Source organism: Nannospalax galili, unplaced genomic scaffold (assembly GCF_000622305.1).
Source record: "Nannospalax galili isolate Female #2095 unplaced genomic scaffold, S.galili_v1.0 scaffold767, whole genome shotgun sequence".
Lineage (NCBI taxonomy): Eukaryota > Metazoa > Chordata > Mammalia > Rodentia > Spalacidae > Nannospalax > Nannospalax galili.
This window is the reverse complement of record NW_008357164.1, coordinates 1684727-1698409: the sequence shown is the minus strand read 5'-3', so window position 1 is coordinate 1698409 and position 13683 is coordinate 1684727. Positions and strand designations below refer to the sequence as shown.

At 36.6% G+C, this 13683-nt stretch overlaps 1 protein-coding gene across 1 annotated transcript in view; it reads left to right on the top strand.

The window, feature by feature from the left end:
• Positions 1 to 13683, top strand: part of Col11a1 (collagen type XI alpha 1 chain) — a 227622-nt gene that overhangs the window by 27336 nt on the left and 186603 nt on the right. The window contains exons 3-4 of the mRNA XM_008855066.3: positions 473 to 686; positions 5679 to 5841. Of these exons, the coding sequence (XP_008853288.1) occupies positions 473 to 686; positions 5679 to 5841 (377 nt within the window). The remainder of the gene's footprint in view (positions 1 to 472; positions 687 to 5678; positions 5842 to 13683) is intronic.

Here is a 13683-nt window from a genome sequence, read left to right as displayed (position 1 = left end):
TGGGTCCTAGTGCCCCTGTCAGACAGCTCACAATTGCCTGTAACTCTAGCTCCAAGGAATCTGACACTCTCTTCTGGCCTATATGCGCACCTACACTCATCTACTCAAACCCATACACACACACACACACACACACACAAGCACACACACACACACACAAACAAACAAAAATAACAAAAATTAAAATTAAAACAATGTGTTTGGTATGTCTTTCAAACTGGCACCATGATTGTGTTTCCTAACTATGAATTACTTTCAAATAACCACTGTTTTCTAAATTACTGGTTTCGAGCCTGACTCTAACTTGGATTAATACACAAGGAAAGCTTAAAAGGGTAATACTGTCCCCTCTACAACCACCATATTATATTGGTTTAACTGTTTACTCTTTGAATTCAGGTATTAAGGCCATATAAAAAAAGTGGTCTAGAAACAAAAATCTGAAATTTCTAACTCGTTTTTCTTCTTGTAGGTGGGACTTTTCCAGAAGATTTTTCAATATTATTTACAGTAAAACCCAAAAAAGGAATTCAGTCTTTCCTTTTATCTATATATAATGAGCACGGTATTCAGCAAGTTGGTGTTGAGGTTGGGAGATCACCTGTTTTTCTATTCGAAGACCACACTGGTAAACCTGCCCCAGAAGAGTACCCCATCTTCAGAACAGTTAACATCGCCGATGGGAAGTAAGTCATACAGTGATTAAATGTGTTAGCTGTGCCAAAAATAATTTTCGTTCATTATTCAATAATCTCTGTGAAGTGTCATGTAATTTTTCTAGTGGTTGGTGATAAGAAACAAACAACAAAAAAGAATAAAATAGTGAAATCTCCAAACTTGGTGCAGTCTACTTTGTAGTCTGAGCAGGCAAATACTGAAAAAGAAATAGGAACAAGCAGCATAACTGGTAAGAATGAGAGAGAAAAACAAGGAGAAGGGAGTGCCGGGGCAATCAATGCTAAGAAATGATGTCAGGATGACCTCATTCAAAACATGCTACAAGACTGTGAGACGGCTCAGGGGGTAAAGGCACTTTCTGCCAAGTCTCTTGACTTGAGTTCCATCTTTGGAACCCCACATGGTGGAAAGAGAGAAATAACACCTACAAGTTGCTTTCTGGCTTCAACAAGTACACCATAGCACGCACACATCATCCCCACAGCACAAAATTCAAAACAAGTAAGTGGTATGTTGGGGACACAGAGGGTTGAAGGGCACACTGGGCTGAGAACTGCACTATTCTAGGAGGAACCACAGCAAAGGCAAGAGCTCTTGAAGCAAACATCACTTAAAGCATCAAGACAGGAGCAGAGGCCCGGAGGATGGTAATCAGCAGGAGGCCAGAGGGCAGGGCGCATTAGTGGAGGCTGGACTCACTTGGAGTTCTAGTCTTGTTGAGATGAGAAGTCAACCTTTGAAAGCAGAGAAATGCTTTTTAACAATACCACTTCTTATAAGTAATATAGGAAGCCTTATATAACATTATGCTCCATACTGTTTGTTACTTGATATATAGGTAACTCATTTAATTTTTCATGATTAAGAACATAATGTTAATAAAAATTTATGGATTTGGGAACCAAGTCCCAGAAACTTATTATTATTTTTTTTAATATTTAAAGACTTCTAAATAAATATCTATTTACATTTAACTTTTTGTTGTTGTTGTTGGTTGTTTTTCAACAGGGTCTCTCCAGTCATAGCTGAACTGGAAGTCACAATGTGAACCAGAGTAGCCTCGATCTCATAGAGATCCACCTGCCTCTGCCTCCCACCGGCTGGGATTAAACAAGCATGCCACCATGCCAGCACATTTAACTTTTGTATACATACAAACCTGTCCTTATTATGTAGGCATTACTATCTTTTGGAAATACAGTTCTTAACTTGGAAGACTGAACCTGACTAGATAGATCTTTTACAGTAGCATACAACACATGATCTTTTAATTATAGATTGCATATGCAAAAATATCAAGCAGAGAATGAAAAGAGTACATTGAAAAATATTTTTATTGTAAATTTTGTATCGAATTTCTGTGTATTTCATGCAGAACATCTTAATTATCTTTATACCCCCTTCCACAGTGATATACTCCTGTAGCACCCCTGCTGGGATTCATGCATTTTGTTGTTTGTGTTAAGGCCCATCATGTCAAGTTAGTGTCCCCAGGTGTACCTCAGTGCAAGCTCATCCACTGAGGTCTAGTTGACCTCTAGAGTTCCTCCCCTTTAAGAAGATCATTTTTCTTTACCCAGCAATAATTAGCTGCCAGTAATTCTTCGATTAAAATTGGGGCATATTGCCCATTTCCATAGTATCATTTTTATTTTATGTATATGAGTATACTGCCTGAATGTATGTCATGTTGTGCAGTGCCAGTAGAGATCAGAAGAGGGCATTGGATCTCCTGAAACTGGAGTTACAGACAGTTGTTAGCCACCATGTGGGTGTTGGGAACCAGACCTGGGTTCTCTGCAAGAGCAGACAGTGCTCTTAACTGCTGAGCCATCTCTCCAGCCCAATGTAGTATATTTTTAATAAATACTGACACCTGTCATTCGTTTGTATGATATGTTTCTTTTTAAATCTTTTTATTGATTTAAGGATTTCATACAATGCATTTTGATCATGTTCAGAGCCCCCTTCCTCTTCACCCCTACCTTGCTTCTCCCCAACTTTATGTCCTCTATTATTATTTTTTTCTTTTCTATCTTAAAGACCTATTGAGTCTAGTCTGTGTTTCCCAAGTGCTCTTGGGTATGGGAGACCCAGAAAGTGTAAGGACGGGTTTAAGGTCACAGAGTGAAAGAGGCATTTGAACCTCGGCTCATGATGTATTCTGCTCAGTCTTCCTGTATTCTGAATCATGACTCTTGTGTTAGTTTCTTTTTGAACACTAGAGTAGAATTTTATTTATAGAAGATAGTTTGAACACATAGAAACATTTTTGTTTTATGCTAACTGGAAATACACTTTACTGTAGCACCTATTCTATTTGAAAATAATAGCTTTATGTCTGAATACAATATTAAAATAAAATGTGGGAAATGTTATAAATATTTTTGAGTGATTATCAACTAGACAAGTTATATGTACATACCCCACAGTGGGAAAGCAGCATTTGGTACTCTGTCGACTATGACTGATGCATAGGCTTTTCATTCATTCATTTTTCATCCATCTATCTATTAACAATTGGTTAAATGCTTGCAGCATGCCACTGCTACAGTATTCACTTGAGATTACAAAAGAACAACAGGATTGTTGAGATCAAAAGACATAATAGCAATTTGCCTGAAAAAATGATTGGTATTCAAATACGCTTTGATTTGCTGAGACTCATCCAGGCTTTCATCATGACTGACCCTCATTGCATAAGTATTTATCCACTGTCTACAACTTGGAGGCAGTAATCAGGGCATATGCACTGCAGCAATGAACAGCCCAGGCAAAGTCTCTCCACTCCTTGAGGTTAAATTCTACTAGAAACACCAACGTAACACAAGCAAGCAGAAAGAGTATGCAAATGGTTTCAGCTTTCTGAATGAAACTACATCAAAGCAGGGGGTGCACTGTGTGCCATTTTAGACTTGCAATCCTTTGTAATGAGATTGTATTGAGGAACGTGTAGGAAGTGAGTGGTTGTGTAGGAATGTGGAGGAAGAGCATTCCTGCAGATTGAACATTTGCCAGGAACAGTAAGGAGGCAAGCATGCGGTGTGGTACAGGAAGTCGGAAAGCAACACTTCAGACCTGATGTCTGACAGGGGCCAGGAGACCTCTAGGACACAGAAAAGGATGTGAGCCATTATGTAATTACCGGCTGGGTCTCACTAACACAAAGATTTGATTTGATTCATTTATTTTAATTTTGTGTGTGTGCGTGGGTCTTTGTGCATGTTAGTGTGTAGGGTCTGGTGTCATTTCTCAGGAACTATCTACTTGTTTTTTGACATTACCTCTCACTGGTCTGGGAAACACTTGTCTCCACACTACATGTCATGTAGTTCACACAGTGCTGGGAATCAAAGCAGCATCTTCCTGATTGTGCATCAAGCACTGCACTTTATGGACTCAGCCTCTTCCCTCATGTTGTAAATGGTTGCTGTGGTCACAAAAGCACAGAAACAGACCAGTTAGTGGGTTATATGGGAGAGGATAGGGCATCAACAAATTTCAGAGACAATGGATTTTGTTTCAGCATAAAAGCTGATGGGGTTTTATTGATGGTATAGATACATTATGGGAGAAAAAGAATAATTAAGGACTCAAAACTAAGTTAATTCAGCATTATTTTAATTTATTATTTTGAATGATATACCTGCTTCTGTGACTTTGACATCTCAGTATTAGCAGAGCTTCAGTTTATTCAATGAAGCAGTCAAGTTTAGGATTCTAATCAGATTTAACAACTGAAATTATTTTTGTTTTCTGATAATGCAAGGGATATGCCTGAAAGACTAAGAATGGTTTAAGTTAGCAAACTGCCTTCTTGGCTTCAAGTATACATAAATTTTACTCTCTGTGTATTAAGTGATTCCAAGACCCCTTATATAAATCTTTGCTCAGTTCAAATCATGCAGACACTTCTGCTAGTTGAATGTGCTAGTGGAGAAATGAAAGATTAAGTGTATATGGAAATATACTTGGTCCTCACCAATAGACATGCCAAGTATCATGAAACAGACATTTTGAGAAGGCTTGTGCAGTTTTCTGGGTATTTTATTTTATGGATCTAGTCTTAGAAACTCTGGAATATTAATTTAGCACTTTTCATTTGGAAAAAATATAAACCACAGTGGTTTACAGAATCCGAGTGAGCTTCACTTCGTGGTTTCTGTTAGCACCAGATTTTGTTAATAAAAGTCTCTGTAGGATACAGCGAGAGTTTGCATGCTTCCAAGGGCTGGCCACGTTCTCCCCTCTATGCCTGTCATCACTGCCCTGAATTAGCTGTGGCGGTAGCTGCACAGTGAATTCAGCCTCCCACCCCACACATGAGCTGACTCTGCTTTCTTTCAGTGTTTCCTCTTCTTGCCAGTGTTGGAAAGAAGGAAAGATATTGTGTCTCAGTCTTAGATCCTGCCCACAGTGGTGATCCATAACTGTCTTGAAACTAAAGTAGAAAAAGAACATGAAAACACTTGAAATAAGTGGCGATCAAGACAGAGTAGCACATTGTGTTTTACAATTAGAATGTTCAGTTGCTCCAGATGGAACAGCCATTCAATTAGGAGACATACCCTTTTATAGTCACTCTCAGGGGATCACCAAAGCAGAATTGTTGTTTTCAAGTGGAATTCCACTTTGGAAGAAAGCATTTACGAACAAAGAAACTATTATTTACCCCTTATCCCATCCTAATCTCTGTCAAATGTGCTCATCAGAATGCAGTGAGTTTAAGCTTTTGTTCCTGCAACACAAAGTGAAGAGAGGATGAAAACTTCCTTATCGGCATGGACAACTCATCTTTGCATCTCCTGCGCTTTTGCCCTTCTGAGTGCCTAGCATTGTGCTGGTTAGCCCCTACGTAGTCTCCGTCCAAACCACAGTATGCCTATATTTTTGTACCATTTCAGGTCACTTTTGTAATTTAGGATATGCATTCTAATATGACTATAGATTTAGTTGCCACTATCTTTAAAGCTTATAATAGAATTGCTTGGCTTTTTCAGGTGGCATCGGGTAGCAATCAGTGTGGAGAAGAAAACTGTGACAATGATCGTTGATTGTAAGAAGAAAACCACAAAACCACTGGGGAGAAGTGAGAGACCAATTGTTGACACCAATGGAATCACAGTGTTTGGAACAAGGATTTTGGAAGATGAGTTTTTTGAGGTAAAAATAAGTCAAATTTGTTTAAACTGAGTATTCTTAAATCAGATGAACTGGGCTAATAACTCTATAGTAATAATTAAATAATAATGTATTTACTGGGTTAATATGTTCTAAAACAAAGTTGGAAGCATTGAAGGTTGACCTACTTTCTTTCTCTGTGAGTGTAGCGGTGATGCTTTCTATTGTTGGGCAGGAGAAGGGTTACACAATGGGAACTGCAATGCCTTTGCAGAGATTGGTTCCTCTGAACACAAGCCTCCTGTTTTGGGGACAGTCGGCTTCACTCCTAGACTTCACTCTTAAAACATCTTTGAGAAAATAAAATTTTTCTTCACTTCCTTTACTAGGTTAAAGAGATGAACCAGCATATATTCTGCCTTGCTGTCTTCAATTATGAGTATTTTCAAAGTAGAAATCATATTGCAAAAGATGAACTTTATGTTTTTAAATATTTCTTTTGTAAGAAACAAAGTGAAGGTTATGGTAAGACCCTTTTTGTGATTATCTTTTACTTACTATCACAATAATACTTTCTTCCCATCCTTTTCTCATTGCATAATGACTTATGCTTTGTTTTTCAGTCATTTTGCAATAGTAAACGGATCTCCCTCCTGACTCCATAAAGGGCTGTGCTGAGGCACTGTTCACTACCTTCATGATTGTCTTAACATGCATACTGATTCATTTATTTTTGAGACTATAGCTAAGCAAAGCTGTATAACAAAATATAATTTGCTTTATTTTGTTCATGTGTGAATAAAAACATACACAGTTGTACATGTACACCATGTTCACATGTACAGATACTGTTATGATACTACATGTTTTATATGTATCTCCTGTGGTATAGTATTAGATACAAATAACACTCATGACAGCTTCAGGTTCTGTATCTGGGATACTATTTGTTGCTGGCTTTCCCTATTCCCTTCTGCCTAAACCTTTGACTCTACATAAAATGTTTCAATCCATTATAATTACTTAAATGATGAACTAATTCTGGCAATAGATAATGGCAACGAGCTCTTAAATTATCATTGCCATATACTGATTGTCTATATAGATATTTATTTATTAGATGAATAGACATTCATTATTACTATAACATCATCTTGCAAAGTCTTATTTCAAAGTATCTCATAAGTTTCATGGGATAATTTGATTTTATTTCCCATATGAACCTTATTTTCTAGGATCATAATTGAGAAATATCAAAGTGTTTTAGTGGATTTCTTTATTCTTTTATTTCTTCCCACCCTTCTTCCCTTCCCATCCCTCCTTCTCTTCCAAATATTAATTTTATAATACAACATTTAGTACTTTGCTCTTGCTGTGATAAAACACCACGACTAAGATAATTTATAGAAGGAAGAGTTTGTTGGGCTTACAGTTCAAAGGGGTAAGAATCCATCATGGCAAGGGAGGCCTGGCAGGAAGCAGCCAGAACAGAAGGCTGAGAGCTCACATCTTCAAGAAGACACAAGAAACAGAGAGAGGGACAGACTGGAAGTGAGATGAGGCAATGCATGCCCCCCGCCACTTGTTTCTTCGAGCATGTCCAACCTCTTAAAAGTTCCATGACCCTCCCCAAACTGCACCACCACTGACCAAGTGTTCAAATACTTGGAGTTTATGGGGAGCTTGCTCATTCAAGGTACCACACCATATGTAACACTTAAAATAAGGAGTTGCTTCAAATGTTAATTCAAGAAACTATCATAAAACAAAAATAATTTTGCAGAAATTCTTCAGTGAAACTTTAGTAAATATGACAGCAAGCTGAGAACAATACTTTACACATTTACTTTGTTTTTGACCCTTCATGGAAGCACAAGAACCCTTAAATAGAGCAGTAACTACTATGAACTATAGTTTGGAAAGTGTAATGAATGAAGAAATTTTTCTTACCAGATTTGGCTTTTAATATTTTTAACCATCAAAAATGGAAAGCATTTCTTTTTATAAAATAAAATGATGAGCAAAATTTAGAGTAAAACTAAAATATATTTGAATAAAAATTTGAATTTATCTCTCTCAAATATCCAGAGCCATCATTTGTAATATTTAGGTCATATGTACTACATGGTAAACTTGCGTGATTATATAAAACTTCAAGAAAAACTTTCTACATGATATGAAGCATGAAGAAATTGAATGATTCCAATACAGACTTTTAATGCTGTTTTGTGAAACTAGTTCATCCAGTCTGAATATATTGTCACTATTATATTTGTCACTAATTTTTTCTCAATTTTTTAAACTTTCATTTTGGTTTATAATGTGGAACTTATATAGAATTTCAAATCTCTTAAAAATATCCTACCAATGAATAGTAGTGCTGGATAAGTGGTTGTAATGGTGAAGATACTGTGATAACATCAGGGGTTCATCAGTCTGAAAGTACCACTTTGTTAGAAGTATCACAACTCAGATTGAATTGGAAATTTGTTTGGCATATATAATTTGATGTACACACTGTTCTTAACTACTGGAATAATAATATTAGGTTAAGAAACATAGTGCCTATAGCTATATTTGAATTGCAATCTGATGATTTGTAAGAATTCAACAGTAACAGAAAATGCAGAAGTGAAAAAGATTTAAATGTTTCACAAGAATTGTTTCTGTGAACACGTAACGTGGCATTATAATTCCAGTGATGTTGCTTCAGCACAACAGAGTGATTGTGAAGATTTATTCTGCAATTAGAATGATGTGTTTCTTAGTCCGAGAGCCTGGCTCTTGATGCATCTTTCTCTGTGCAGTCTCTTTATGGACATTTCAGTTCCTAGTTTTCATTTTTCTTTTTTTATTAGTGTATATTTCCCTTAATTAATTTGGGATGTTAAACTATTTTGCAACAAGACAATGGAAAATAAGTAATGACTAGTTCAGAGCTTGTTTGAATCTAATGATTTTTAAATCGTTTAAGTGCTTTTCCTTTGGTCTTTTTGAGACAGAGTCTCCTTGTAGCCCAACAGGTCTGTAATTCACTACGTAGACCAGGTTGGCCTCAGTCTCACAGAGATACAACTGCCTCTTCCTCATTTTTCAATTGAGATTTAAGAAAACAATACTTGAGCAGATGCAAGTAACCTGCTTGGTAAGAGTGTGAATTTATATACACATGTGCATATGTAATTTGTAAATAGATATGGTTATTAATTTACTCATCAGTTAATGTTTAGTATTCTCTGTTATTATGATTTCATGTCTTTGACTTTATGACATTTCAAAGATCTTTTAATACTTTTGATAGGAGTATCTAATAGTGACCCATCTCTTACTAAAAATTTCCAGTGGGTTCCTTTGTCGGTCATGCGAACAGAATTCTTCTTTTGTGGCCTACTGCTCACTTCTCAAGTGCTTTGTAGAGATTAAATTAATTTTCCCCTTTTAAGAGAATAGCACCTGAGTTCAGACCTTACTAAGAGGAATATGGTGTGGGTGGATGCATACTCCATGTAGGCACAAAGTGTTCAAACAACATGTATCAATAGGCTTAGTTTGTTCACTCTGATAATGTGTTTCAATGTTGTGAAGACTAAATTATTTTCAAGACATTATCAGAAAACAATGTATCACTATATCATAAGTTGGAGCCATGTTATGTTATGGCTTCATGTTATGTTTTCAAAGTACTGTTATTTTAATTTCACTTTTTTAAATTTTAACAATCAAAACTCATACTTTTAACATGCTCTGTCTTTGGGAAGAAGCAATGAGTTGGAATATGATAGCAATTTGAATAGAAAATGTTGAGGATAACAATTCTGCAAGACCTCAGATACTATTTTAAAAGATTTAATTTATTTTACTGTTTATTAGTGTGTGTGTGTGTGTGTGTGTGTGTGTGTGTGTGTGTGTGTGTACATACATATAGGTACAGGTGCCCACAGAGGCTAGAGGGGGTGTTGAATACACTGAAGCTGGTGTCATAGGTGTTTGTGAGCTATCTGACTTGGGTGTTGTTATCTCAACTGAAGTCCTCTGCAAGAGCAGTAAACAATCTTAACTACTCAGTCATCTCTCCAACCCCTCATAAAACATTTTAAATTCAACTTTCTCTGGAGAAATCAGTAAATAACATTGTATAAATGTTTTGGCAGTTTTGTACTCAATTTAAATAGTAAATGATAAAATTCCATGAAAACAGTAATTTCATCCCATTAAAATCTTAAAAAATCAAAAGTTCGTGGCTTTGTGTTGGCCTTATATGTATTCTTACTGAATATAATTTCCAAATATAGTTAAGAAATTGCATATAAGCAGATATAATTTTCCGATGGAGCTATGTAATAGAATGGAGGTAGTTTTTTGTTTTCTTTTGCTAGTTTAGGTGAATTTGAATTTGTGATCCTTGAGATTTTTTTCTCTCACTTTCCTAAGGTATGGCTGCTGTGTGACATTTTTCCTGAGGAGAGGAGAACAAATGTCCACTCATCCCAGTTAGGGAACTAATGATAGTCAAAGTAAAGATGCCACTAAAGTTCAGTTAGTAAATCAATGAGATTTTGGGGACGACTTACAGGAGTATGGGTCAGGGGTTACTTACAGAAGCAGAAATGACTCAAATACAGCTGCATCTTTAAAAGTCCACTCCAACATGGGTAACAGCTAACAAAAGGAGGGTTATTAACTTGAGCTTAGCACACAACTTGCAGGCAGCTCGGCAGGTTGGATAGTCTGCCTCTTCCCGGCAGCTCAGTTGGTCTGAGCCACTTGGGGGTGTCTTGTCTTGAGAGTGCCTTTTAGATGTCCTTACTGCTTATATAAGCTTGGGAACGAGGAGCTGACAGTCTGAGAGAATTCCTGATGCTGAGTTGTTTAAAAGGAGCTTCCTAAAGCAGGATGGAATGTTTCACCTCCTTTTAGACTATCCTGTGCTTTAAAGAGATTTCTTTTTCATCTTGGAAGAAATTTCTATACTATACTGGATGAATTATAGTAAATTTTGATCTATATACTTGTGAGTCTCATAATTGAGGAAATATATATTTTCCACATTATCCAAAAGTTTTCTCATTACTTATTGTATTTCATTCCTTCTTTCAATATATTACTGACCAATAACTAATGTAATAGTCACTGTAGTCTCTTTGCTATGAATTTTTCAGAGAATAATACTGAATGTACTATTTTGGCTTGAGATTTTCACCCAGCATCATTATTTGAGATCTCTCACTGCATATAGTTTAATATTTGATTTCCTCATTGTAACTGCAAATTTCAGTGTGCTGTTCAGCCAATTTTTGCTCACCCTATAAAATAGGTAATAGAGTTACTTTTAGCTTGTGGCAGCTATACATAATGCTACCACTCACATTTATGTATAGACATTGTGCAATCATTTGTTTTGATTAAATGCTCAGAAGTTGAATGTCTGAGTGTTTGGAGGGTCTAGGCTTCAAACCAAAAGGATATCAAATTATGTTCCAAAGTGCAATTTACCAATTCATACTTCTTGTATAGTCCTCCTACATTATTTGATATGCTTGCTAATCTTTGGTATGATTATTTTTGTTTGTGTAAATTATTTCTACACTAAATAGGTGCTATTATTTTTTTTATTGTGCTGTTAATTTGTATTTCTGTCATAATGCTGATGTCATGTATTTTTCCAGTGATCTCTTTCAAAGTGCAACGCTTTTCATTGGTTAAAAAATTGAATTTCGTAAATATTCTCTTCTTATCCATGGCTTATTTTTCTCATTCTCTTTTTTAAAAAGTATTTTATTTATTATTTTTATTTTATGTGTATGAGTGTATTGCCTGCATGGATGTGAGTGCACCCGTGTCATGCAACGCCACGGAGGTCAGAAGAGGGCTTCAGATTCCCCCGAACTGGAGTTAAGGATGGTTCATAACTGCCATGTGTGTGCTGAACTCGAACCCTGGTCCGCTGCAAGAGCAGGCAGTACTCTTATCCGCTGAGCCATCTCTCCAGGCCCCTCTCATTCTCTTGACATTGTCCATCACTAACCTGATGTTTTAAATTTTAAGGAGGTTCAGATCATTTATGTGCTTTATGATCATACCTTTAATTTTAAACCAGTTGCAATATACCAGAAGATATAGACTTTTGTCTATGCTGTTTTTTAATTAGATTTATACTTTTGAATTATACATAGAGATGTGTAATCCATGTTTAGTTGATTTTAAGAATATTTTATTGCTTATTTTTATTTTATGTGTATACGTGTATTGCTTGCATGTATGTAAGAGCTCTTGTGTTGTGCAATGAACACGGAGGTCAGAAGACTGCACCAGATTTCCTTGAAATTGGAGTTACAGATAGCTGTTAGCCGTTATGTGGCATCCTTGGAATAGTACCTGGGTCCTCTGCAAGAGCAGCCAGTGCTCTTAACCATTGAGTCATCTCTCTACCCCTCAGTTGCTTTAAATAAAATTTATTGAGATGAGAATTTCATACAAAATATTTTTATGTTATTCAGATCCCCTTCTTGTCTACCCTCACTTTACTAAACCCCCCACTTCATGTCTTCTATTATTATTCGTCTTTTAAAAAAAATAGCCTAGCGAATCTAATCTGTGTTTCTAAAATGCTCTTGAGTGTGGATCTATTATTTAAAGTCTGGCCAACCTAACAGGCTTTACCAGTAAGGAAAACTGTTCTTCTCCCAGCAGCTATCAGTTGTCAATTGCTCCTCAACTAAGGCTGGAGCTTCTTGCCAACCTACCCAATCCAGAAGCGCTGTTAATATGTGCAACTATACTGCGGTGTTCCGATAATGCAGTTTTCTTTTCTTCATCTACCACCAAGTTCTAACATTGTTTTTGCTCCTTCTCCCACCATGATCTCTGATCCTTGGGAAGAGAGGGGTTGGCGTAGTTGTTCCATTTAGAGATGCCAAACACTCTGCTGTCTCTTATTCTCTACACGTTGATGAACTGCATGTCTCTTTGTAATCTCCATCTGCTGCCAGAAGAACCTGCTCTGGTGTGAGTGGAGAGATGCACTATTCTATGGGTATAACAATAAGTCATTAGGAGTCAGTTTTATACTAAATTAATTTTCAGAATAAAAGTAGTATGCTCTCCTATGGCCTGTGACATTTCTAGCCCCAGGTTCTTTGCCCTGATAACACTATCAAATATCGGCTTCATCTTGTGAAGTAGGCTTTAAATGCAATTAGAAGGTGGTTGGTTATTCCCATAACATTCGCACCACTGTTGCATCAGAGGTCATCTCCAGCCTGCCAGTTGTTACAATACTTTGCAGTATTCACAACTGTGTGAAGTTGATGATCATCTTTCTCATGCATAGCACCTTCTATTACCATGAAACTTAGCTAGTAAAGATGAAGTTTCAAGGTCACTACTATTTGATTTCTCCTTGTCTGCTCCAAAGCACACATGTGTAATGTCTTATTGCTGCAAGAGCATCTTACTGTAATGTTCTGGTGAGAAACCAAGTGCAATAACAATAGTATTGTTGGCAGGTCGATGGGACCTCTCTGGACAACAACTCCAAAAGAGGGAATCCAGACCCCTGTAATAGGATAACTACTTTTAAACTTCTTTTATAGTGCATACGTCTATATTAAAAGAATCTTCTACAGTAGATTTCCATATAACTTTTCAGAAGATTGTCAGTGTAAGCTGTCCATCATTTTACTCCCAGTTTTGCCTTACCTATCATTCCCCATCCCAGTACACCCATCCTATCCTGTTATACCACTTCTACCCACTATTATCACTGCATTCTACCTCCCCTCCCAAGAACCAACCCCATGGCCAGCCCCTTTTTTAGTTTTCATGCACATTATCTCTCACAAATGAATGCTTTGATTCTTTAGACAGGTGTGTTTCAACTAATTT